Here is a 21605-nt window from a genome sequence, read left to right as displayed (position 1 = left end):
TGCAATTTACTTTTAGTGTAGTCTCTGATTGGTCCAACAACTAAAAAGTGAGTTCTCATTGGTTAATATTGACCGGCTACTTCCAACCGATTTCCGGTAGTGTCCGGTACATTTTTTACGAAGCATGGCGGCTATAGGGGTTCATTTTGGATACACATGTGCTTGTGTAGCGATATTTAAGGTAAATAATGACAATCTGCAATAACTTGAATGTGATTTTTTTATGTAGCAACCTGTTCAACTGTTGTAATGCTTAAATGTTTCAAACATAAGCTGCTTTTCATTGGCTATCGTGACGGAGCCCTCAGAGAAAGTTAGCCGGCGAGTTAGCCGGGTGTTAAACGTGTTTTCTGACTGTTCTATATCGTGTGTGGGCTGTATACACATTTATACCCCATAAATGTCATTATCTACGTGTAACTGCAGTATCTGTAATCAACAAAGTAATGTTATGACTGCTTAGTTACTGATCACTTTTCATCAGAGGTCCTTTATAACTCTGGTTCGTTGTCCTTTCAGGATGGTAGGGCTGACGTAGTTGCAAATGATGCTGGCGACAGAGTTACCCCCGCCGTGGTGGCATACAGGGCTACTGAACAGGTACTGTGCTGTAATATTTCTAATAAGACGCGTTCAGATATATTATGAGTTTTGCCTGACAAGTTACCACCGGTTTGCCTATGCTAGGTAACCATGTGTTATATGATGATGTTTTCCGTAGATCGTGGGAATAGCTGCCAAACAGGGAAGAATAAGAAATGCTAACAATACCGTCGTGAAAGTGAAGCAGATACTGGGCAGAAGGTATGTCTCATAGGTCAATACTGATTACCAGAGATCTACATGCTATTTTGTTTGAGGCAGTTTTTTTTCTCTAATGTTGAACATTTTCTTCATCCTTAGTTTTGATGACCCAGAGGCAGAGGCTCACAAAGCAGAGAGCAAATGCCCAGTAAGTAGACTGTTATCCAGTGGGATATGTTTAGTGGCGAAATGTCACAGATCTGAAGTCACCCCTCATATCTTTCACACTTGTCAGCACCTTGACTCACTTGGTTTCTCTCACTCACAGGTAGTAAATAAAGGTGATCTGCCCAAATATGAAATTGACACAGGAGAGACAACAAAGTATGTGTCACCTGACGAAGTCGCCAAGTTAGTCTTCCATAAAATGAAAGGTAACGTTTGACATTAGCGTAATAGTAGAGCTTCCAGAGCTCTCCATGGCCACAACAGATCCCATCTCACTCTTTTTGTTGCTCCCTTCAGAGACGGCTCAGTCTGCCCTTGGGTCTGATGTCGCCGATGCCGTCATCACTGTGCCTTTTGAGTTTGGAGAGAATCAGAAGAACGCCCTCAGGTTTGTTGTCACTTCGCTCATACCTGTGTGCCAGCGCAGTGCTTTTTGGTTACGTGGCCACAGCATGCTCAAGTTCAATGAACCATTTTTACATATGCTCTATGAATATCTAACATTGGTACTTCTCTTATATGTAATGTTTAAAACACACATATGGCAAGGGAAGCATATTTGGTAGTGGAGGCTAGTATGGCTGCTTTTTATTCTGATCCTATACTTTGGGCTGGCAATTTATATGAAGATGTAACTGTTGATGTTGCCCGTGTGAGTGTTCCCATGGTTACGTGTGTCTCATTGTACAGAAAGGCTGCCGAGGACGCCGGGTTTAAGGTGCTGAGGCTGATCCATGAGCCCACAGCAGCCGTGTTGGCCTACGGCATCGGCCAGGACTCCCCCTCTGGCAAAAGGTATAAACATCATTCCATTCCATTCCATCACACTGGTTCCGTGTTGCCTCGCTCTGTAAACTGTTGTTTTTATTTCTTATATTTAGTCATCATTGTGTCCATATGATGATACACATTTCATATGAAATCCCTAGTTGCCCTTAACTTTTAAAGTACTCAACCTGTATATGAAATCGTTCAGTAGATTTTGTTATGCAAAACAGCCTTCTGCACAGTAAAGCTAGGCTATACATTATAATTATTAGGAGGTCAACCTAGAGATGGAAATCTTAGGGTTAGGCTTTGGTATTACAAAGGCTAATTCCTCCAGCATTGGTTCATACCTGCGCATTGTTTCTATAGCTCCACAATGGTTAGGGATGTTTTTAATGCTTATGCAAATTCTAAAGGTATGATTAGTATTTTAACTGTACATGTAAGCATTTTATGCTAAAACCTTTGCACTTCCACCAGTCTGTGTTTTGTAAAGACACAACGTGTTTGCTATTTTGGAGTTAGTATTTAATACTAGTATTTAGTGTGTCTAGATTGTCTATGCTTACTAGTATCTTTAGCATCTTGCCTCTGGTCATGTCTGCAGCCACGTGCTGGTGTATAAGCTGGGCGGCACGTCTCTGAGTGTGACTGCGCTGGAGGTGAACAGTGGGATGTACCGGGTGCTGGCCACAAACACTGACCACAGCACCGGTGGAGAGAGCTTCACACACGCACTGGCCCAGCACCTTGCCGCCGAGTTTAAGAAGTATGTGGGAGTTTGTCCGTCTAATTTTTTCTCTCTTTCTCCCGTTCTTTCTTTGAGTCCATGTCTGTCTTTGTTCATCCCTTCCTTTTTTGTCCCTCTCACATCCTCCCGCAAACTTGATGATTGCTTTCCCTCTTTCAATCTCTCTGTATAGTCGCTTTTTTAATCTCTTGTCATTCTCTCATGACATCTCATGTCAATCCTCTCTCAGCTTCGTACACTTCACACATTTTTGCCCACGTGCATTCCTGTTTGATCTACCCTTTTCATGGTACCCTTCCTGTTAAACCATCTGTTAAAGTTATTAAAAAAAAATGTATGTGTGTGTGCGTTGCTCAGATCCTTTAAGCAGGATGTGACTGGTAACGCCAGAGCGATGATGAAGCTGATGAACAGTGCTGACGGGGCCAAGCACATCCTCTCCACTCTGAGCAGTGCCAACTGCTTTGTGGACTCTCTGCACGATGGCATGGACTTTGAATGCAATGTGTCGAGGTGGGTTGGCATTCTCCCATCGAATGTACATTTTCACTTCAAATGTATCCCGTGTGCAATGTCAGAGGTCAAAGTTAATGCTCTCACTGTCTGCAGGGCACGATTTGAGCTTATATGCTCGTCTCTCTTCAATAAGAGCATCAAGCCAATCAAAAGCCTCCTAGAGCAAGTCAGTCTGTCCACAAGTGATGTCAACAAGGTAAATGGAGAAACGCTCAATTTGTAAATGTTAATGCCTCTTCTTTGTATCTTTGATGTGCTGCTTTCAGTCTGTTGATGTCAACCTGTTAACCTGTTAGATTCTGAAGAATTATAAAATTGTGGCATTTCTGCAATTGATCTTATGAAGTATTTGCAGCATTTCAGAATAGTTGTAGTTGTAGCAGCAGTAGTTGCAGCAGCAGTAGTAGTAGCAGCAGCAGCAGTAGCAGTAGTAGCAGTAGCAGCAGTAGTAGTAGTAGCAGTAGTAGTAGCAGGATCAGCCGTAGTAATAGTAGTAGCAGCAGTAGCGGTAGTAATAGTAGTAGCGGTTGTTGTAGTAGTAGTTGTAGTAGCGGAAGCAGCAGTAGTAGCAGCAGCAGCAGTAGTAGCAGCAGCAGCAACAGCAGTAGCAGCAGCAACAGCAGCAGTAGCAGCAACAGCAGTAGTAGCGGTAGCAGCAGCAGTAGCGGTAGCAGCTGCAGCAGCAATAGTAGCAGCAACAGCAGTAGTAGCAGCAACAGCAGTAGCAGCAGCAGCAGCAGTAGTAGTAGTAGTAGTAGTAGTAGTAGTAGTAGCAGCAGCAGCAGCAGCAGCAGCAGCAGCAACCATAGTAGGAGTAGCGGTAGTAATAGTAGTAGCAGTTGTAGTAGCGGAAGCAGCAGCAGCAGCAGCAGCAGCAGCAGTAGCAGCAGCAGCAACAGTAGTAGTAGTAGTAGTAGTAGTAGCAGCAGCAGCAGCAGCAGCAGCAGCAGCAGCAGCAGCAGCAGCAGCAGCAGCAGCAGCAACCATAGTAGGAGTAGCGGTAGTAATAGTAGTAGCAGTTGTAGTAGCGGAAGCAGCAGCAGCAGCAGCAGCAGCAGCAGCAGCAGCAGCAGCAGCAGCAGCAGCAGCAGCAGTAGTAGTAGTAGTAGTAGTAGTAGTAACCACCATAGTAGGAGTAGCGGTAGTAATAGCAGCAACCACCATAGTAGGAGTAGCGGTAGTAATAGCAGCAGTAATAGTATAGTAGCAGCACTAGTAGCAGCAGCAGTAATAGTATAGTAGCAGCACTAGTAGCAGACATTCTAACTGCTGTGAGTCTGATGTCTGGTCAGGTGGTGCTGTGTGGTGGGTCGGCTAAGATCCCAAGGCTGCAGCAGATGATCAAGGAGCTCTTCCCTGAGGTGGAGCTGCTGAGCTCCATCGCCCCTGATGAGGTGATCCCTGTGGGCGCTGCCCTGCAGGCGGGCATCCTGGTGGGTAAGGACAGCCTGCCGATGGGGGAGGACTCCATCACCATCGACTGCTGTGACAAAGATATCCTGGTCAAGGTGTGAAGCTCTTTCTCTCTTGCACACACTCTGGCATTCACACACACATTCGTTTTTGTGGTGTTTTTCTCACCGAACCTGTCAAAGATACCTCCCATATAACTTCTACATTCTGTATTCATGAAAGTAACCATTCCAAGGTTGAAGAATTTCAGTGGGCATTTTATGATGGCAAAAAATATATTGATATTAGCAGCATTTGGACTCGGATACAATTTCTAAAGTAAGGTTTTGTCTATGCTGATCATTTTGGTGTGTGTGTTTTTTTTATCATGCTGATGCAGGTGTGATCAGATTTGTGTGCGTGCGGGTGTGTGTTTACTTGCGTATGCTCATGTTTTCCTGTCTGGTAGGAGGTGGATGAGTCTGGAGAGGAGCTGTTAAATGTGCTCATACCCTCGGGCACCCCGCTGCCTGCCCGCCGACAGCACACACTTCAGGGCCCCGGCAACCTGACCTCCGTATGTCTGGACCTCTACCAGGCCCAACAACGTCTTGCTCTGGTGGGCACACACACACACAGACCAACTCACACACATACAAGCATGCGCATATATACACACATATAAGCATAAAGACATGTCAATTTCAAATGCAACGAACAGCCATGTGATGGGTTTTGTTGTTGGGGATTGTGTGGGAATTACTAGTGTGTACTGTATATATGTAACTTACTATATATAGATATAGTTATATATATATACTCTTATATGGTCATATATACATAATTTGCATTCATATATTCCGTAGATTGTTCTGAGAGATCTGGAACCCAAGGAGGAGAACCATGACATTGACACTGTGATCACAATGAAAAGGTACGATCCCCCCTCTGTTATCTGTGCAGTAGTACTGACATGGCTTCTGATGGTATTACGCTTACTCATGGTATACCTAGTCCTCCTCTGTACGCCATGCAATATTAATAATCATCACTCCCAGCCCCAATCTTGTCATTTCTATTGATCTTGAAGGCGGTTGGCTGAAGTGTGGTTTAGTTGTACTGCATTAGGATTTGTTATAAGAGTGTTACTATTCTATTTAGAACACGCCTCAAAGAGTAATACTAATTTTGATTACATCGAGTGAAGCCTTGATCAGCATAGAGTTAACCCTTTCGATTTGATCCATTTCAAATGTAGTGTAACACACTGATATAGTTTATTTAATTGTGACCAGAGAGAATATAAATACAAGGTATCGATATGTTGTTACTCATACATTAGCATGTTAGTTACATGTGTCTAGGGCGCCGAAGTCTTAGCATTAATGAACCTCATAGTGCCACTAAGTGAACTGTGGTAGTAAATGTTAAATGCGTAGCCTAATAATTGTGTGTGTTCTACAGGGATGGCTCATTACACGTCACCTGTACGGAGCTGCTCAGTGGACGGTCCGAGTCCGTTACCATAGCAGCGGCTGCAGCAGCTGCATCATAAATGAGATGACACCTCTCTGGTCTCCATGGAGATATTCTACCCTATAACCCAAACCTCACAAGTCTGTTTCATTACTGTAATCCAAGAGTACAAGATAAACTGACATCTTAATCCCGGTGTTCAGGTCCTCTTCTTTTTTTCAATAAACAGTGTGTGTATATATGAAGAAAAGAAAGTGCAGTGGCCATCTTTTTTTTTGGGTTGCTTTACATAACCTAACAATGCTCCTGTTCTTTGATGCGTATCTAAAAGGTCACGTTTTATTTTATAGCTCAGTAACAGCAGGTGTTCCTCTCTGATGGCAGATGCTCTTATGCTTGTGGTTACATGCATGTTGCGTGTTCTGGTGTAGATTAGCACTGGCTGGTGCAACACCTAACTGAAAGGGCGGCATTTAGCAACTGCAGGTGTGCTAGAACATCACACCACATGAGTCTAAAGGAAAGTTGGTGCGCCAGATAGCACTGGCACAGTAACGCCAGTTAAGTTCAGTTGTAGTCTTAAGTAGGGTTAGTGTGGTGCTTTAAGCTGTTGTATGCTTTAACCGAATTGTAGATTTGGAGATGGGAACAGGAATAAACTTGCCCTGGGTAACAATTACCAGTTTTTTCAACTATAATGTGAACATTTGCATATTTGTATATTTTTCCATTAGGGCCCCAGGTTTGTTTTGTTTTGTTTCTTAGCTGTGACATTATGTACCTGTATAATGGTACCTCATTTTAAAGTGACTGCCAAAGAAAGGTTCTGTGCAGCCAACTTTAATTTTTTATTGCACATAAAGTCAAATATAAACAAAAACTCAACGGTGCAATTTCGAAACAACTAGTTGGTCCCAGATATGAGAAGGCATACAGGCAATGTGGTGACAGCTGCTTCAGGAGGTAGTAGTAAAGTCAAAGTGCAAGAGAATAGGAATGTCGAAGACCCTAAACTAGCCACCAATATATATACTACTGTTTAACAAGGGCAATCCAAAATAACACTTCATTTGAACTTCTAGTGACACTTGGGCATACTGATCATTTAGAAAAAAACAACAAATGTCATCAGTTTTGAAAAACAAACCAAAAAAAAAAACATTTCATAATATTGGACAATGACCATAACTATGCAAGTTGAATGTTTATAGCATATCAAATGATTGTGGGAAAGGGTGAGGGCAGTAGTTGTCTTGGGGATGTGTGCCATTTTGGTTTTCCAAAAATTATTTCTAAAAGTACCACCAATAATTGTGGGAGGTTTTCCACAGCCTAGGCTGGGACTCCGACTGAGCTCTTACGGTCACTGAGAACAGGAATGTAAAAGGCCCTAAACTTGTCAGCAGGTAAGAATGTGTAGTACAATTTGACAGGGGCAATCCCAAGTGCACTTCATTTGAACTAACAGTGGCATACTGCTGATCAGAAGATATAGCAAATGTAATCAGTTAGGAACCACGGCAATACGTAGTTTGTATGTTTGCAGTATATAACATGTGGGCAGAGGGTTGGTGTTGGGAATATGTCCTATATTCTTTTTTTTCTGAAATTGTTCCCCTGGGGGAAAATGAGTACCAAACTGAAACAAGAAAACTCTGTTTGTGGTGAAGGGTTTTCCAGGGCCTGGTTTGAGCCCTTTCTGCCTCCCCTGAGGAACAGCTCAGACGCCACAACACATCCCTCAGACTGGGTCATGTGGATGAGTGCTGATCGTTCAGAGGAAACAGCAAATTTCATCAGTTCTGAACAATGATAATAATTGTAGTTTGTATGTTTATAGCATATCCTGTGTGAGTGGGGTACTCTGGGGTCAGGGTGGGGTGTGGGAGGCCTGGTTTGGGCCTCAGACTGAGCCCTTGCTGCCTCTCCTGAGGAAAAGCTCCTCGCCTGCGGCCAGTTTCTGGTACAGCTTCTTCAGTTCCTCCGGCAGTGGCACCGTGGAGCCAGGGGTGGGCGGCAGCTCAAAGTCAGACGACTCCTGCGAATCAGATCTTGGCTCTGTGTTCTCTGCTGTATTGGATTGGCTGTTACGACTGTCATTTACAGCATCCTTTGCCTCTGGAAGTGACTGAGCTCCGCCCCCTGACTCTGCATTGGTTGTCGCTTCACCTTGACTATCTTGGCACTCAGCCCTCGTGGTCTCAGGGTGTAAGAGGACGGTGTCCATCTCGGTGTAGTTCTCCACCCCGTTATCGGAGATGTGGGTGGACTGCGAGGACGACAGGTGGAAGTCGTCCAAGTCACACTCGTCCTCGGTGATCAGCACCGGAGACTGCGAGCAGGTGTACTCGCTGGAGCGGGCCAGGCTGGTCTGGCTGTTGTCCGGCTCGGAGCTCTCGTCCGTGGGCAGGGATCCGGGTTTAAAGAAGGCGTCCCACTGAGGTGGGTTGGAGGTGGTGCAGGCATCACCAGATGACGGACTGTTTGCCGCATCCTGTTTGGGGGTCTGGACAACCTTTTCACCCGTATCATTACCATCACCTCCTTCGTCTTCATCATCATCGTCGTCATCATTAGATTCTGTGCAGTCCGCGTAATTGGCTGTGTGGACTGAGGGACGTGACTCGGGCAGGAAGTCCTTCAGGGCAACAGGGGAAGCTGGCGTCTCACAGCGCTGAGGCTCCGCTTTCTCGCTGGTCAGCAACTTCTTCCTCTGGGGCTCCACAGCAACCTCATCGAACAGTTCATCATCACTGTCTGATACTGGAAGAGAGAGAGAGAGAGAGAGAGAGAGAGAGAGAGAGAGACTGAGTTAAACTAGCAGCTATCTTGGAACTTCATCTCCTCCTGATAAGCGAGAACACAGGCACTCAAATCAGATAAAAAAAAACTTAAATGGGAGGGCAGGACCTCATTAGATTCATTAACTTAATCATACCCTCTATCAGAGCCAAATTAACTGCATTCATTAACCTGAAATCTAGCCATGCTCAAATATCTCATTTGCCCCAAGATTTAAAAAGAAAAAAAAAACCCTACATTAAGACAGAGACTTAATCAGTCCCATTGTATAGTGTTCAAAAGGTCTAGTTACTCCAAACCAATCATTTCAAATAAGAGCTTTCATTAGCAAAGGGACGGTCACTCAACATGTCACTAACCTTCTGAAGTGCACTCCTCTCTCGCTCTTTTCAGGAGACCAAGAGGCTTGTAGACAATTTCAGCCCTTCCAGAATGTTCTCGGCCCAGTGGCTTCAGTCTTCAGTAGTGAACATGAAATAAAACCAAGCATAGATTAGTTATTGCGCACACACTTTCATTAAAAAATTGTCTGAAGCATAGATAATCTATTTAGAGACAGGAAAAAAAAAAACCACATTTCAGTTTGCCAGACAATGCTTGTGGTCCTCGTGGACCTGAGCCCATGGTTACAGTTCCCTGGTGTAAAATCTGACGACGGCTTGCTTACAGCTCTGTAACCTCCTCAAGGGTGCGTCCCATGGGGATGACATTTGGATAGACGTTCACTGGACAGATATAGGACAGGAAGTCTTTGATCTGTCCAACAAAGGAAAGGCATAAGACACTGCCGTGGGATTGGGACTGGATCTTTGTTTGCTTCTGAACAGTTCTCATTATACATGATGACATGCTGTTTTCAATTAACACCCACAGGAATTTTATTCCATGAAGCTAATGAAGATTGGTCAGAGAAGAAGAAGAGAAGTCTCAAAAGCAGTATGAACACTTTACTTGTAATGTGGAGTGTTATGACATCATTTTAAGGTTTAATTTAGCTTCTGCTGCTGCTTAGAAAATCAGTGGAAACTAAATCATTCTCCCCCCCCTCCCAAAGTGGCCACGGCATTGATATGTCCTTGTGTAGGTTAGTATTAAACTAGTAAACTGCACTGAAGTAATCCACTTACCTCTGAGTAGGAGGAGTGGAAAGAGAAACAGGCTCTGTACGAACTTTCCCCCATTCTGCACAACAACCACATCATCATCATCATCAACAACAACACCATCATTAACAACAACAACTAAATAACTTATCATGACAAACACACATTTTTGTGACACTTGTGACACAAAACCTTTAGCCATTTCTTTAAGACTTGCACATTTATGATTGATTGATCTTGGTTAACACATCATGGTATATGACCTCAGCATTATTACTGTGCTGGTCAGTAGTGGATCTGTAGTTTAGTAGAGGAGGTCTTTGAGTCAGTCAGTAGTGGACCTGTAGTTTAGTAAAGGAGGTATTTGAGCTGCTGGTCACCTGACAACGACATTGGTTTTCCTGGTCCTCTCTCCAAACCACATGGTGGAGGGCTTAATGCTGATGATACGCAGAGGCTTCCCATCTTTGGCCATGCAGCCACACGGCAGCCTGTTCGCCCGGAAAAACTCCTCATCCTGCAAATGACGAACACCTGAGGTTTTTTTGAGCGCAGACACAAAACGGACAGCTAGAGGACCGTGAGGAGAAATTAGCTGAATGTGATAAAAAAAAGGGTATGGGATTGGTATAATCATTTAAAGGCAAGGAGGCAAAAGGAGGAGATGAGAACAGGAAGGAGGCAGCGAGTTGATCATACCTTCGGATGCCTGCATGCATGGATCTGTGTCGCTCGGTCTGTGGTCACGTGACTCAAGATCTCGGGCATCTTCTGGAACATGTCTAGGCTCTTCACATGGATCTAAGACAGGAAACAGATCTAACCACGGTGACGACTGTGCTTACAGTGTGTGCCTCTAAATCCTAATTCAGTAACCATTCTTAACATAAGACTACAGACAAATGGCTGATGAAATCATAAACAAAGAAATCTAAAAAAGTACATACAGACGTGGACAAAATTGTTGGTACCCTTCATTTAAAGAAGGAAAAACCCACAATTGTCACTGAAATAACTTGAAACTGACAAGCTCCAGTTTTGTCTCGTCTGTCCAAAGGACATTCTCCCAGAAGCCCTGTGGCTTGTCAATATGCATTTTGGCAAATTCCAGTTTCGCTTTTATATGATTTGCTTTCAACAGTGGTGTCCTCCTCGGTCGACTTTGGCTCAAACAGCGACTGATGGTGCAATCTGGCACTGATGTACCTTGACCTTGGAGTTCACCTCTAATCTCTTTGGAAGTTGTTCTGGGCACTTTGGTTACCATTTGTATTATCCGTCTCTTCAATTTGTCATCAATTTTCCTCTTGCAGCCACGTCCAGGGAGGTTGGCTACAGTCCCCTGGACCTTAAACTTCTGAATAATATGTGCAACTGTAGTCACAGGAATATCAAGCTGCTTGGAGATGGTCTTATAGCCTTTACCGTTAACATGCTTGTCTATAATTTTCTTTCTAATCTCCTGAGACAACTCTGTCCTTAGCTTTCTGTGGTCCATGTTCAGTGTGGTACACACCATGATACCAAACACCACAGTGACTACTTTTCACCCTTTAAATAGGCAGACTGACTGATTACAAGTTTGAAGGAGCCTGTAATGCTAATTAGAGGACACACCTTAGTTTAACATGTCTCTATGGTCAAATTATTTTAAATCTTTTCTAGGGGTACCATCATTTTTGTCCAGGCCAGTTTAATTCGTTTTTTTTTTTTAATTATTCTGTTGAACCACAATTCAAAAGCAATGTCTGATTTTCATTAAAAAATAAAGTAAAAAATAACAAGGAGCTATGTAATGGTGTAGAACAAAATGCATTTTGTGGATCTACACAAATCATTCAATCTGTTTGGCTTCAGTGATGCATGGTGAAGGTGTAGGGGACTGACCTGACAGCCAAACTCCTGACTCAGGTTGGTGAAGAGGTACTCGTACCCATAGGCTGCCTTGCAGTTAAACCACACCACATGGTACGGGCTCCGAATGAGCCAGTCTCGCACCAGTTCCTTTATTCCATTCAGACAAGCTTCCTGGCAAAGTTCAACACAGTTCCAACAACATTAGTCAGAAAGAGTTATTGGTTGAAGTTGTCTTTACAGCAGTGGTCCCCAACCTGTTTTGGTTCCTGTCCCCACTTCGATGTCACAAATCTCTCGCAACCCTAGTCATTCACAACATGACTATTTTTAGGTTTGTTTCACAGTTTTACTTGATGAAGGCGCAGAAGTGTTCAATTTTCTTTGATAATTTTTGTCCAATTCAAGTTTTACATACTTAACATGTAGCCTGGTCATGTGAGGTGGTCTTAATCTAGATACGCCAAGCTCAGTGAATATCATTCTGGAATTTTATTTCAACTAGATTTTTCCACGAGGCAAGTAAAAAAAGTTTATTTATCACATTTATTTATTTTGTGATTTATTTATTTATTTTAATTACTTGAAACGTCTGGCTACCACACCTCATGTCCTGGCGTCAAAATTGGGAAACCATGCTTTAAAAGCTGACTGAAGCTAGGTGGTGGGTGACTGAGGATACTCACTCTGCTGGGTATCTGACAGAACCTTGGGTCAAAGAATGTAGAGTCCACATAGACACTTTGTATGTCTTTGACCCTGACAAGAAAAAAAGGAGGGGAAAAGGGGAGGGGGAGGCCCTTATTAAACTTCTTGATTTAATTTTAAAAAAAGTTAGTGAGTTAGTTAAAACCAGCTATCAGGGATATTAATTTCAAGCAGCACCATAAATCAGCCAAAAACCATATAATTCCAGTCTGTTATGAAAAGCAATGAGCTATGGCCAAAAACACCATGCCAAACATCATACAATAACAATGTTAATCTAAGCACACTGCTCAATATTCAACACTGACTGCAAAGCTTGCACATATACACAAAGAATGTAATACATGATGATTAAGGAAAACCTGCAAGGACATGGAGAAGGTACAGCAGTCGCAAAATTGTATCGAGTTAGTGACAACAACATTTCTAGGCACAATACAATTCACCACGAGAGCAGAACCCAGATATGAGTGCACCAATATAAAACAATCAACTAGTCTGACAAGTAAAATGACAAATCAATGTGAGTCCCCCCCCCCCGACACACACACCAAAGCATTACCTGTCTAGCATGCACCGTATGACAACAAACTATTCACTCATTTAACCAAACCATTTCCAATCATCTGATATTGACCTGCTTATCATTTACTGTCATCAATCCCATGAGCCACTGGGGCATCAATCAAACCCAGGAAGTAAGGGGCAGAGAAAAGGGGATAAAAGAGGGATGAGGAGTTGAAACAGGAAGTTGGTCTGGTGGGGAGGAATAACGGGAAAGTGGTGTTAAACAGTAAAAACATCTGTCCATCAACCTTCAAGTGTGTTGCGTGACATCTATTTTTTTCCTCCATACCTGTTCCCGGAGTGCAGGAACTCCATTCTAGCGGCGTCGCCTGAGGCCAGTCTGAAGTCTCCCGTGTACAGCACTGTTCCTTGCCCCCCCTCAAACAGAAACCTGCCATTGAAACACATACAGAAAGAAAGCCCATGTGTTATGAGAAGTAGGTGCTGACTACACCGTGGGTTCAAGTCCAGCTGAAATTTTGGGGTGCCCTCTCCTCTGTAAACACACACACACACACACACACACACACACACACACACACACACACACTACTCACATAACTGATCCTGGGCAGTGTCCCGCCGTAAGCAAAGTGACGACAACATCTTCTAACTAAAGTAAAAAGAAGGATACAGAGATGATACAGCAATGGTTGAAACCAGTTTCAGCCTTCAAAGTACATGCATCTGTAAACCTGGTAACACCCCACTCAAACACACCCCTAACTCCTATCCATCTGCTAAGGGGGCCCCTACCTCTCCAGTTGTTTCGTCAATCAGCGATATGTGGGTTGGACTGTCAAGCTCAAGGGCTACCTAGAACAACAGAGGTAGAAATACAAGTTATTCTCTAAAAGCGTGTAAATACATTTTCCCTCAATGTATGTGTAACGTAAAATAAACAACACTTACCATGTGCCCTTCCCAGAAGCCATATTTCGGATTGCTCAGTAAGAGTTCTTTGGTAACGAACGAACAGTAGAGCTTGACTGTTAAACTGAGAAAGGTACATGGGCAGGGACTTAGTGTGCTTTGACGTTATGTCAGTATTCAACGAGGAGGTCACAAAAGAAGCGGTTACTTACCTGAACTTAAGTTTTCTTTTCAACAAGGGCCCTTTTAGTCCTTTCATGTGGTCTGTAAAGTACAACATATGACAACCATAATAACATTACCAATAGGTCTACGACAGGATGCCCACTTTTGATAGCCATTGCTGTTAGCCAAAGCAAACTAATAAAAGCTAACCTGCCAAACTAAATCAACCATTGAAACGTAACGTTTAAGCTAAAACGTTCCCTAATCAAGGAAGATAGTAAGGTTGCATTTTATGGAGAAAAGTTATCTATACCTTTATGGCAATGAGACAAAAAATAAGCTCTGGCATGCAAATTCTCCCTGTCAAAACGATCTAGGGAAATCGTTGAGTATTCCTTCATTCGACCCGCGAAAGAACTCATTCTGAGACAGTTTAATGATAATAAACGACACGAGTTGATTTAATATCCGAATGCCAGCTAGCAAGCAAGCTAATGACCGAATAACAGGACATTTGACAGCTAAAGCCTCTTGAGTGTGCTAACGCAACGCAACTACCATTCTGTCTGCGCACGACATGACTTCAGCTTGGATTTTGAAACTTCCCACTAGCCAATCTACACATTATCTGCATCCTACAGGCAAGCAGACAACAACAACAACGAGGGGTGTTGAATTGTAAGCAGTGCGACATCTAGTGGACAGACTGACATATAAATTGTTTACATTTAAGGGTCTGTTCTTATCACAAACTTATAAATATACATAAAGTGATTGTGGAAGTGAAATGCTTAATTCACACTGCTATTATCGTTGTTATCAATTCTGATTAACTTTTCAACCTTCTGAATTTCTTCACCACTCCTATCCAGAAGGTGGCAGCATTAACCTTAGGGTACATTAAGTCCCATTCCACAAGGTACCAGAACACTAAAGAAGAAGAATAAGGAAGGATTCCTTAGTGTGCAACACAAGATAACATTTTCTTAAAAATCGCAGCAGTAAGTCTGTGAAGTGACTTTAGCACATGTGTTGTTGTGAGTTGCTGAACTGTTTATTAAACACACAATGCAGGCTACCCGCGTGGATAATCAACATGTTCTACTAACATGAAGTGAGCACTTACAAGGAGAACAGGAAGTGCACCGTTTCCTGGGATTTCGTCTGCTGCATGTGAAGAGCACTTCCTTTCGCCCGTCGCTCGTTCACTTCGTCGATATGGAGGATCACGCACTGTATTCTGCACCATCTACGCCAAGACCAACAGATGGCATGTCTCCCTCACCATCTACGCCAACACCAGTTACTAGGCCTATGTCTAATACGGAATGCACGTATAAAAGTAAGCTTGCAATATTCCATTACGCCCTTGGTGAAGTTCAACCAACCTTGTTTGCAAGGTAGCATGGATAGAGGAAATATTTATATCCCATTTAGAAGCAGTCTTCTAAAACCTGCATATTATGAAATTATAATACATTAGGTATATTAATTATTTTTCTGTAAAACATTGTTTAGTGACTGATTCCGAACTGCCAAACTTTGTGAAGTTAAGAGTGACAAACAGAGCACTTTTCACTGGGCGGAGAAATTCATCAAAACTTGCTTGGAGGTGACAGTCAAATTTATTTTCTTAAATTGTCTTAAATGTGTCATATTCAAAACTTGAAATAAAGTTGATCATGCTCTTATGTAATTGAGTCTGCCTTGTGCTGTTATCTTGCTCTTATCCTGACAGGACCATTTTAAAAGAGATGGGTCTTCAGGGAAAGATGTCAGCCTGGCAAGGAATGAAGAAATGGGACAACCTTAAAAACCGATACAAGGTTAGCTACTGCAGCAATTTAAGACTGCATAAAGTCATTCTGAAAAAAAATGTAAGGCTGGTTGTGAGGAAATCAGACATGAACAGACCAGGTTCAGAAAAATTAGGCATACCTATGGTTATCAATATCGATTAAACTAAGAAATGTAATCAAGAGTTATGAAATGACCACTAAAATTAAAATGACCTGCAGTCAAGAACAAGTGGCTTATTTGTAAGGTTTTGCTTTAAATGTCAGTATTACACTCTGTCATCTTCTAGTTGGCTATAGATTGATACACTTGACTCCTTTAACAGGAACTGAAGAACCCGCCACCTGGAGTCACTGTAACACCTGAATCGTGGCGCTGGTTCAAGCTCATAGACGACGCCATGGAGGGGAGGCTAGATGGCAGCGCCAAGGTTTTATCCATCACGTCTGCAGTGACCAGCAACGACAACGAGTTCCTCCCCAGCCAGCGCCCTGGCAAGCGGCAGAGGTGCGTCACAGGATACGAGGACGCAGTTGGCGGCGAGACGGAGCTTGTGGTGAACACAGACGACCTGTGGGGTGGCGCCTCGGGCGAGACACAGGAGTTTGAGTGCGACAGGCAGGAGATCGAGCAGGAGAGGGCGCAGCTGGACAGCGACCGGGTGCTGGTGGAGAAAGAGAGGGAGGTGCTGGAGCGAGAGAGGATGGTGATGGAGCGCGAGAGGGCCGGCCTACAGAGGGAGCTGGCCGCAGTGGACCGAGACAGGGCCGCACTGGAAAGAGAGAGAGCGTCTGTGGAGAGAGACAGGGCGGCGCTGGATTGGAAGACGGCCCAGCTGGAGAAGGAGAATGCAAGGATGGAGAGAGAAAAGCTAGATCTCAGCAGAGATAGAGTGGCATTTAAGAAAGACAGTACAGTTCAAACAAACGGAGGACGAAGCGCGCCAGAGGAGATTAAAGAAGTGGAACTTGACGCAGAGCAGCTGGAGAGGAGACAGAGGTTCCTTGACTTATTTGAGAAACTAATAGAAAAATTCTAATAACAGACCAAGCTCAAGGTCCTGTGTAGGGAACAATAAAGCACAATGATCTGGCTTTCCTCCTAATGGGAAAAAACCCCTTCAAGGTGCTATGAATAGAAAACATGAAGGAATTGCATAGAACCTGAAATGTTCTTTATTATTTTGCCACACAACACCAGCAGATATATTTTGGGCACACAGCTTTGCTTAAAATGTGGACCTTCCTATAAATGGTGATTGAGCTGGAAAAAAAAACATTTCCTTTGGTGCTACTGTCGTGTTATGATAACACTTTTTTTTTATTGAGTAGATTTTTTTATTTGTATTATTGCTCTATTTAAAGCATGGACATTTCAGAATAGGACAGGACATGTTGTATCCTATGCTTATGCCAAACAAACGATTTGATATTAAAAATGTTGAGCCGTTTGGCTGTTTCAGACAATACAACATTCTGTTAGTCTATAGCATGGAGTTGCAGAACAGTAATAGGCAATGTCACAGTTATAATGTGTCAGTTATAATGTTTTTCCACCACTTTGCTCCATCTCAGCTTAGTTTTAAAAGATATATATTGTGTATTAATTCACCTACTTAGAAATTGTTTATCAAACGATATGTTTACTCTACACATGTGTTTTGTATAATTTAGCAGCTGATGATATATCCAGCTTGTTAAAAAAATTGCAAAGACACAAAAGGACTAAAGCCATGCACCAAAAAAAAACTTTTATAGTAGTACTTGGATCTGATGTTGCCATCCTCAGCTGAGAGCAATGTTAAATATGCCTGTCTTTGAGGAGATTGGTGAACAACACAAAAAGAAGAAAGAAACTTTTTGGGAATCAGGGTATGAAAAAAAAATAGTGCGGCTGACTGTAACTGGTAAAGGTCAGATTTAATAATATCTGATTTAATTCTGGAGAAGATGATGACAGTTTCTGATGCTTCCAACCTAAACAAACTCCATTGGAAAAGTCTCAAGAAAATAAACTCGTGGTAAGGCAGGCAACTCCAGGCTGCCTCACTACTTTGCAGCCCTCGTTCGCACTCCAGCACAGACGGTGGCAGTAATGCAGCAGTACATTATTTCGTTAACGGCAAATCATTATCAGAAAAAGGACATCAAAATGACATACGCAATGGTAGCCGTTAAGCTAATATCAGTGTTGAATTATATTTAATTTTTCGCTGTGAATTGATTAAATACAGCTCAGTATATGTCCACAAGTCTCGTAGCATATTCCATCGACTTGTGATGTTCTCTAACGTGAAGTGAGCACTTTAAAAGGCGGAAGCAGTGCTCAAACATCTGCTTCTTTAAGTGTTTTGCTGTTGAAGTATAGGTTACATCACCAGGCTACACCTTACAGACTCAACCTTGGTTTGTGGTGGAGTTGTTCGTCGGTATGGAGGATCACGCATTATATTCAGCACCGTCAACACCTAAGCCAACAGATAACGAGTCTACAACGCCGTTGATGATGAGCCCTATTCCTAGTTCGGAATTCATATATAAAAGTAAGGTTATTATATTTAGCCCTTGGCCAGGCTATGTGTATCCACTCATCCTTGAAATGTAGCATATGCTAGCTAGGTCGCAAAGAGAGCCCTTGTGTGTTGATTAAGCACTAATTAGCCTACAAGTGGCTTCCAAAGTAGCCTAAATATGGTGCTACTGATTACTTCATTCTGATGAAAATGATGACTCTTTTCTTTTTTCTGTGAATTGTTTCAGTGATTGATGAGGAAATTCATCTGTTCGTAAAGTTAAGAGCGTCTAATAAAGCACTTTTCACTGGGCGGAGAAATTCAGCAAGACTGGCTTGGAGGTGACTTTAGTTCCGGGTTTCCAACTCTCACGCTTTTATGTCCTGTCTCACGCTAGCATGCAAAACAATTCCATTGACTTCAATGCACCTCACGCCAAAAAACACATCTGCTTTGGTCAATCTTTGTATTAGTACAATTATAACTAGTACATGCACATAAAGCCTACGAGACTAAGCCTCAAATTGGTCTTCTTCTTGTCATCATAGGGCGATTTTAAAAGAGATGGGTCTGCACAGAAAGATGTCAGCGGCCCAAGCGAAGAAGAAATGGGACAACCTTCTAAAGAAATACAAGGTGTGGGAGAAATGTAACTCTTTCATTTGGAATAAAAATTTTTGTCCATTTCAATCTAGCAAAATGTACTTACACTCAGTGAAATCTTGTTCCCCATCATGTTTGGCATAAAAACTTGGTACCCCCCCATTTGACTTAAAGAGAGAAAACTGAGTCCTGAAACCAGACATGTATTTCTGCCCTTGTGGGGGCACGCTGCTAATATGGGTTTTAGGGAGATAGAGGGGAAACAGGGAAAAGAAAAATGAAGTATAATGGAATCTGGCAAAACGATGTTCAGGAATCACATTTTGTAGCCTACTACATGTTCTGCAGTTCACAAAGTAAATGTCCACATTGATGTTCTGCTGATTTTCATTTGAAACACACTTGGAATATTAGTAAGGGAGAACATTAATGTTTCCCCCTCCTCTACAAAATAATGCAACAGACATTTTGTCCCTGTCCTGTTACATGCACTTGCTGTCATGCATATTGTACCTGTCCTATCACATGCACTTACATGGCCTCACTGTCTACATTTGTGTGTGCAATTAGGGTGTCCCCTTTTGTTGTTCTGTGACTTGAAAGGGTGCTCTTGAGCAGCCTTCAGCGGTGCCTTAATGCAGACTGCTGCGAAGCCTGCATAGAGGCAGACTCAACAGGCTTCTGTTAGTTCAAATGTATAATCTGATCTATAATTTAGTAGGCATTAAGCTGCTGCATGCTTGTAGTCTAAATGGAGACATTGTAACAGTGACTGACAATACATAAGCATAAAAGAGGGGACAGATTAAAAGTAATTGTAGTGACCAATTTTCTTATAAGATGTCATTCATCTTTGACATAAGTTTATGTTGAGACATCCAGCAAGAATTGTAACGAACACAGCATCATCAGAGAGCATACCCAATTTGCCATGTCATGTAAGTTATATTATAGAGTGACTTAAAGTACATGTAAGGCATATAGTTTGTGAGCATATGCCCTCTCTGGGATTCAAAACCATGAGCATTTGAGCTCAAGGAACACGTTGACCTTTAGTTATGTGTACATTGTGGTGTGACACACTTGAATGTCAATGCGCAGGACCAAAAGAACCCACCGGCCGGTGTCGCACTCATCCCCGACAGTTGGCGCTGGTTCACACTGATGGACGACGCCGTGCAGGGGAGGCTAGAGGGCAGCGCCAAGGCTGTGTCCGTCACGTCCGCTGTGGCCAACAACCATGAAGACTTCCTACCCAACAAGCCCCGCTGCAAGCGATACCGGGAAGCCGGCAGGAAGGAGTCGATGGCATCGGCAGGGACGGGGCTGCCGGGGAGAAACGAGATCGAGTTCCTGGTAAACGACAGTGACATCTTGTGGGCACCAGGTGGCACTGCAGGGCAGGAGATGGAGTGCGACAGGCGGGAGATCGAGCAGGAGAGGGCGCAGCTGGACAGCGACCGGATGCTGGTGGAGAAAGAGAGGGAGGTGCTGGAGCGAGAGAGGATGGTGATGGAGCGCGAGAGGGCCGGCCTACAGAGGGAGCTGGCCGCAGTGGACCGAGACAGGGCCACACTGGAGAGAGAGAGGGCGTCTGTGGAGAGAGACAGGGCGGCGGTGGACTGGGAGAGAGCCATGCTGGAGAAGGAGAGGGCAAGACTGGAGAGAGATAGGCTAGCAATTGGTATCGACAGTATGGCCTGTAAAAGAGACTATACAACAATTGCAACGAATTGCAGATTGAACACGTCAGACAGGATCAGGCAAGTGGAACTGGAACCGGAATGTCTGCAGAGGAAACAGAAGTTCCTTGACTTGTTTGAGAAACTCTTAGAGAAATTCTAATGTTCAAAATTCTAAACACCGAGCCAGACTAAAGGTACTATGGAGTGGAGTGCTTGCTCTTGTCAAGTTCTCAATTCATTTCTCGAGCTTTTCTTGAGCAGTTCAAGGTTCAAACATGACATGGACATGTTTTAATAAAGTTTTAGGTCATTAGATCTGATCTTCCTCTCAAGTTAAGCTCGTAGATAATAAAAACGTTGAGCCATCCCTGTTTTGGAGAGGTCACCAAAACAACTTTATTCAATTGTGGTATTTCCATACAAAGAACACAATAGCAGACTATGATTCACCCCCAAACCATTCTCACAAACCCCCTCAATCATACAGAAGCTGTGAAGTATTAATGTAAAGGCTATTGTGCATGTTTTAAACAACACTTTGAAATGTAATATACCAAATATTGCAATTCATGTAAAAAAGTTATTTAAAGAATATATATTTTTTTATATTATACAGACTTTACAACAAATGATTGTGTTAGAATGCTTATTTTTTATTGCATTAGATAATCAAATTTTCCTTTCAACGAATTTGTAAGTTCCAGCTTGAATAATTGTAGGCAAGTAAAATTAACAATTTTTCAGGAAGTGTGTGAGAATTAACTGCATATTAATATTATTACAATTTTTTTTTTACAAAACAAACACATTTGAACAATATCATCACTGGTCATCTTAGCCAGCCCTGAACAGGAATAAAATACAATAAACAAAATATTTTTGATTGATTGATTGATCAATAAAACTGATTCATAGTTTTTGTTCAAAGTTTGCATTTCTTCCCATCTTTTTCATCTGACATCTTAAAATTCAAGATAAAACTTCCTCTGCTGTGTGTGTGTGTGTTTGTGTCTGTGTGCGTGCACGCATGTGTATGTGTGTGTTTGTGTGTGTGTGTGTTT

The 21605-nt window shown here is 42.8% G+C and overlaps 4 protein-coding genes across 5 annotated transcripts; 3 read left to right on the top strand and 1 right to left on the bottom strand.

Annotated features, from left to right (window-relative positions):
* Positions 1–67: 67 nt before the first annotated feature.
* Positions 68–6125, top strand: hspa14 (heat shock protein 14). Its single transcript, XM_012824520.2, has 14 exons — positions 68–181; positions 520–600; positions 722–804; positions 904–952; positions 1073–1178; positions 1270–1360; positions 1663–1767; positions 2348–2509; positions 2849–3004; positions 3101–3203; positions 4300–4515; positions 4869–5018; positions 5266–5333; positions 5864–6125. Exons 1-14 carry the CDS (start codon positions 125–127, stop codon positions 5952–5954), a joined length of 1518 nt encoding a protein of 505 aa, XP_012679974.2. The 5' UTR covers positions 68–124; the 3' UTR covers positions 5955–6125.
* A 579-nt stretch (positions 6126–6704) lies between these two features.
* dclre1c (DNA cross-link repair 1C, PSO2 homolog (S. cerevisiae)) lies at positions 6705–14611 on the bottom strand. Of its 2 annotated transcripts, none has more exons than XM_012824443.3 (14): positions 14261–14611; positions 13995–14046; positions 13822–13906; positions 13666–13725; positions 13467–13522; positions 13199–13300; positions 12321–12393; positions 11668–11808; positions 10480–10581; positions 10161–10297; positions 9805–9859; positions 9345–9433; positions 9037–9134; positions 6705–8638 (listed from the first exon to the last, which is right to left on the bottom strand). In XM_012824443.3, exons 1-14 carry the CDS (start codon positions 14367–14369, stop codon positions 7779–7781), a joined length of 2019 nt encoding a protein of 672 aa, XP_012679897.2. In that variant the 5' UTR covers positions 14370–14611; the 3' UTR covers positions 6705–7778. The 2 variants fall into 2 exon arrangements, with proteins under 2 accessions (XP_012679897.2, XP_031438341.1); XM_031582481.2 differs by having other exon boundaries at positions 14506–14611.
* Positions 14612–14890: 279 nt separating this feature from the next.
* Positions 14891–17194, top strand: LOC105897534. The gene is made up of 4 exons (XM_012824465.3): positions 14891–15289; positions 15466–15559; positions 15686–15773; positions 16070–17194. The coding sequence occupies exons 1-4, from the start codon at positions 15166–15168 to the stop codon at positions 16781–16783; spliced, it is 1020 nt and encodes a 339-aa protein (XP_012679919.2). The 5' UTR covers positions 14891–15165; the 3' UTR covers positions 16784–17194.
* A 114-nt stretch (positions 17195–17308) lies between these two features.
* On the top strand, positions 17309–21461 carry si:dkeyp-38g8.5 (uncharacterized protein LOC568385 homolog). The gene is made up of 4 exons (XM_012824459.3): positions 17309–18286; positions 18504–18597; positions 18805–18892; positions 19961–21461. The coding sequence occupies exons 1-4, from the start codon at positions 18175–18177 to the stop codon at positions 20702–20704; spliced, it is 1038 nt and encodes a 345-aa protein (XP_012679913.1). The 5' UTR covers positions 17309–18174; the 3' UTR covers positions 20705–21461.
* Positions 21462–21605: the final 144 nt, after the last annotated feature.

The sequence above is a fragment of the Clupea harengus genome, chromosome 16, assembly GCF_900700415.2.
Source record: "Clupea harengus chromosome 16, Ch_v2.0.2, whole genome shotgun sequence".
Lineage (NCBI taxonomy): Eukaryota > Metazoa > Chordata > Actinopteri > Clupeiformes > Clupeidae > Clupea > Clupea harengus.
This window is presented reverse-complemented; position numbering and strand designations above follow the sequence as displayed.

Coding starts and splice junctions, on each gene's coding strand:
- hspa14 (XM_012824520.2), top strand. CDS start 125: ATGGCGGCTATAGGGGTTCATTTTGGATACACATGTGCTTGTGTAGCG. Junction 2,510..2,848: donor CTTGCCGCCGAGTTTAAGAA/GTATGTGGGAGT, acceptor TGCGTTGCTCAG/ATCCTTTAAGCAGGATGTGA. Junction 5,019..5,265: donor CCCAACAACGTCTTGCTCTG/GTGGGCACACAC, acceptor TATATTCCGTAG/ATTGTTCTGAGAGATCTGGA.
- dclre1c (XM_012824443.3), bottom strand. CDS start 14,369: ATGAGTTCTTTCGCGGGTCGAATGAAGGAATACTCAACGATTTCCCTA. Junction 11,809..12,320: donor TCTGTCAGATACCCAGCAGA/GTGAGTATCCTC, acceptor GAACTTTGCCAG/GAAGCTTGTCTGAATGGAAT. Junction 10,298..10,479: donor ATGCATGCAGGCATCCGAAG/GTATGATCAACT, acceptor CGTCATTTGCAG/GATGAGGAGTTTTTCCGGGC.
- LOC105897534 (XM_012824465.3), top strand. CDS start 15,166: ATGGAGGATCACGCACTGTATTCTGCACCATCTACGCCAAGACCAACA. Junction 15,290..15,465: donor TACGGAATGCACGTATAAAA/GTAAGCTTGCAA, acceptor AACATTGTTTAG/TGACTGATTCCGAACTGCCA. Junction 15,774..16,069: donor ACCTTAAAAACCGATACAAG/GTTAGCTACTGC, acceptor CTCCTTTAACAG/GAACTGAAGAACCCGCCACC.
- si:dkeyp-38g8.5 (XM_012824459.3), top strand. CDS start 18,175: ATGGAGGATCACGCATTATATTCAGCACCGTCAACACCTAAGCCAACA. Junction 18,598..18,804: donor TCAGCAAGACTGGCTTGGAG/GTGACTTTAGTT, acceptor TTGTCATCATAG/GGCGATTTTAAAAGAGATGG. Junction 18,893..19,960: donor ACCTTCTAAAGAAATACAAG/GTGTGGGAGAAA, acceptor GTCAATGCGCAG/GACCAAAAGAACCCACCGGC.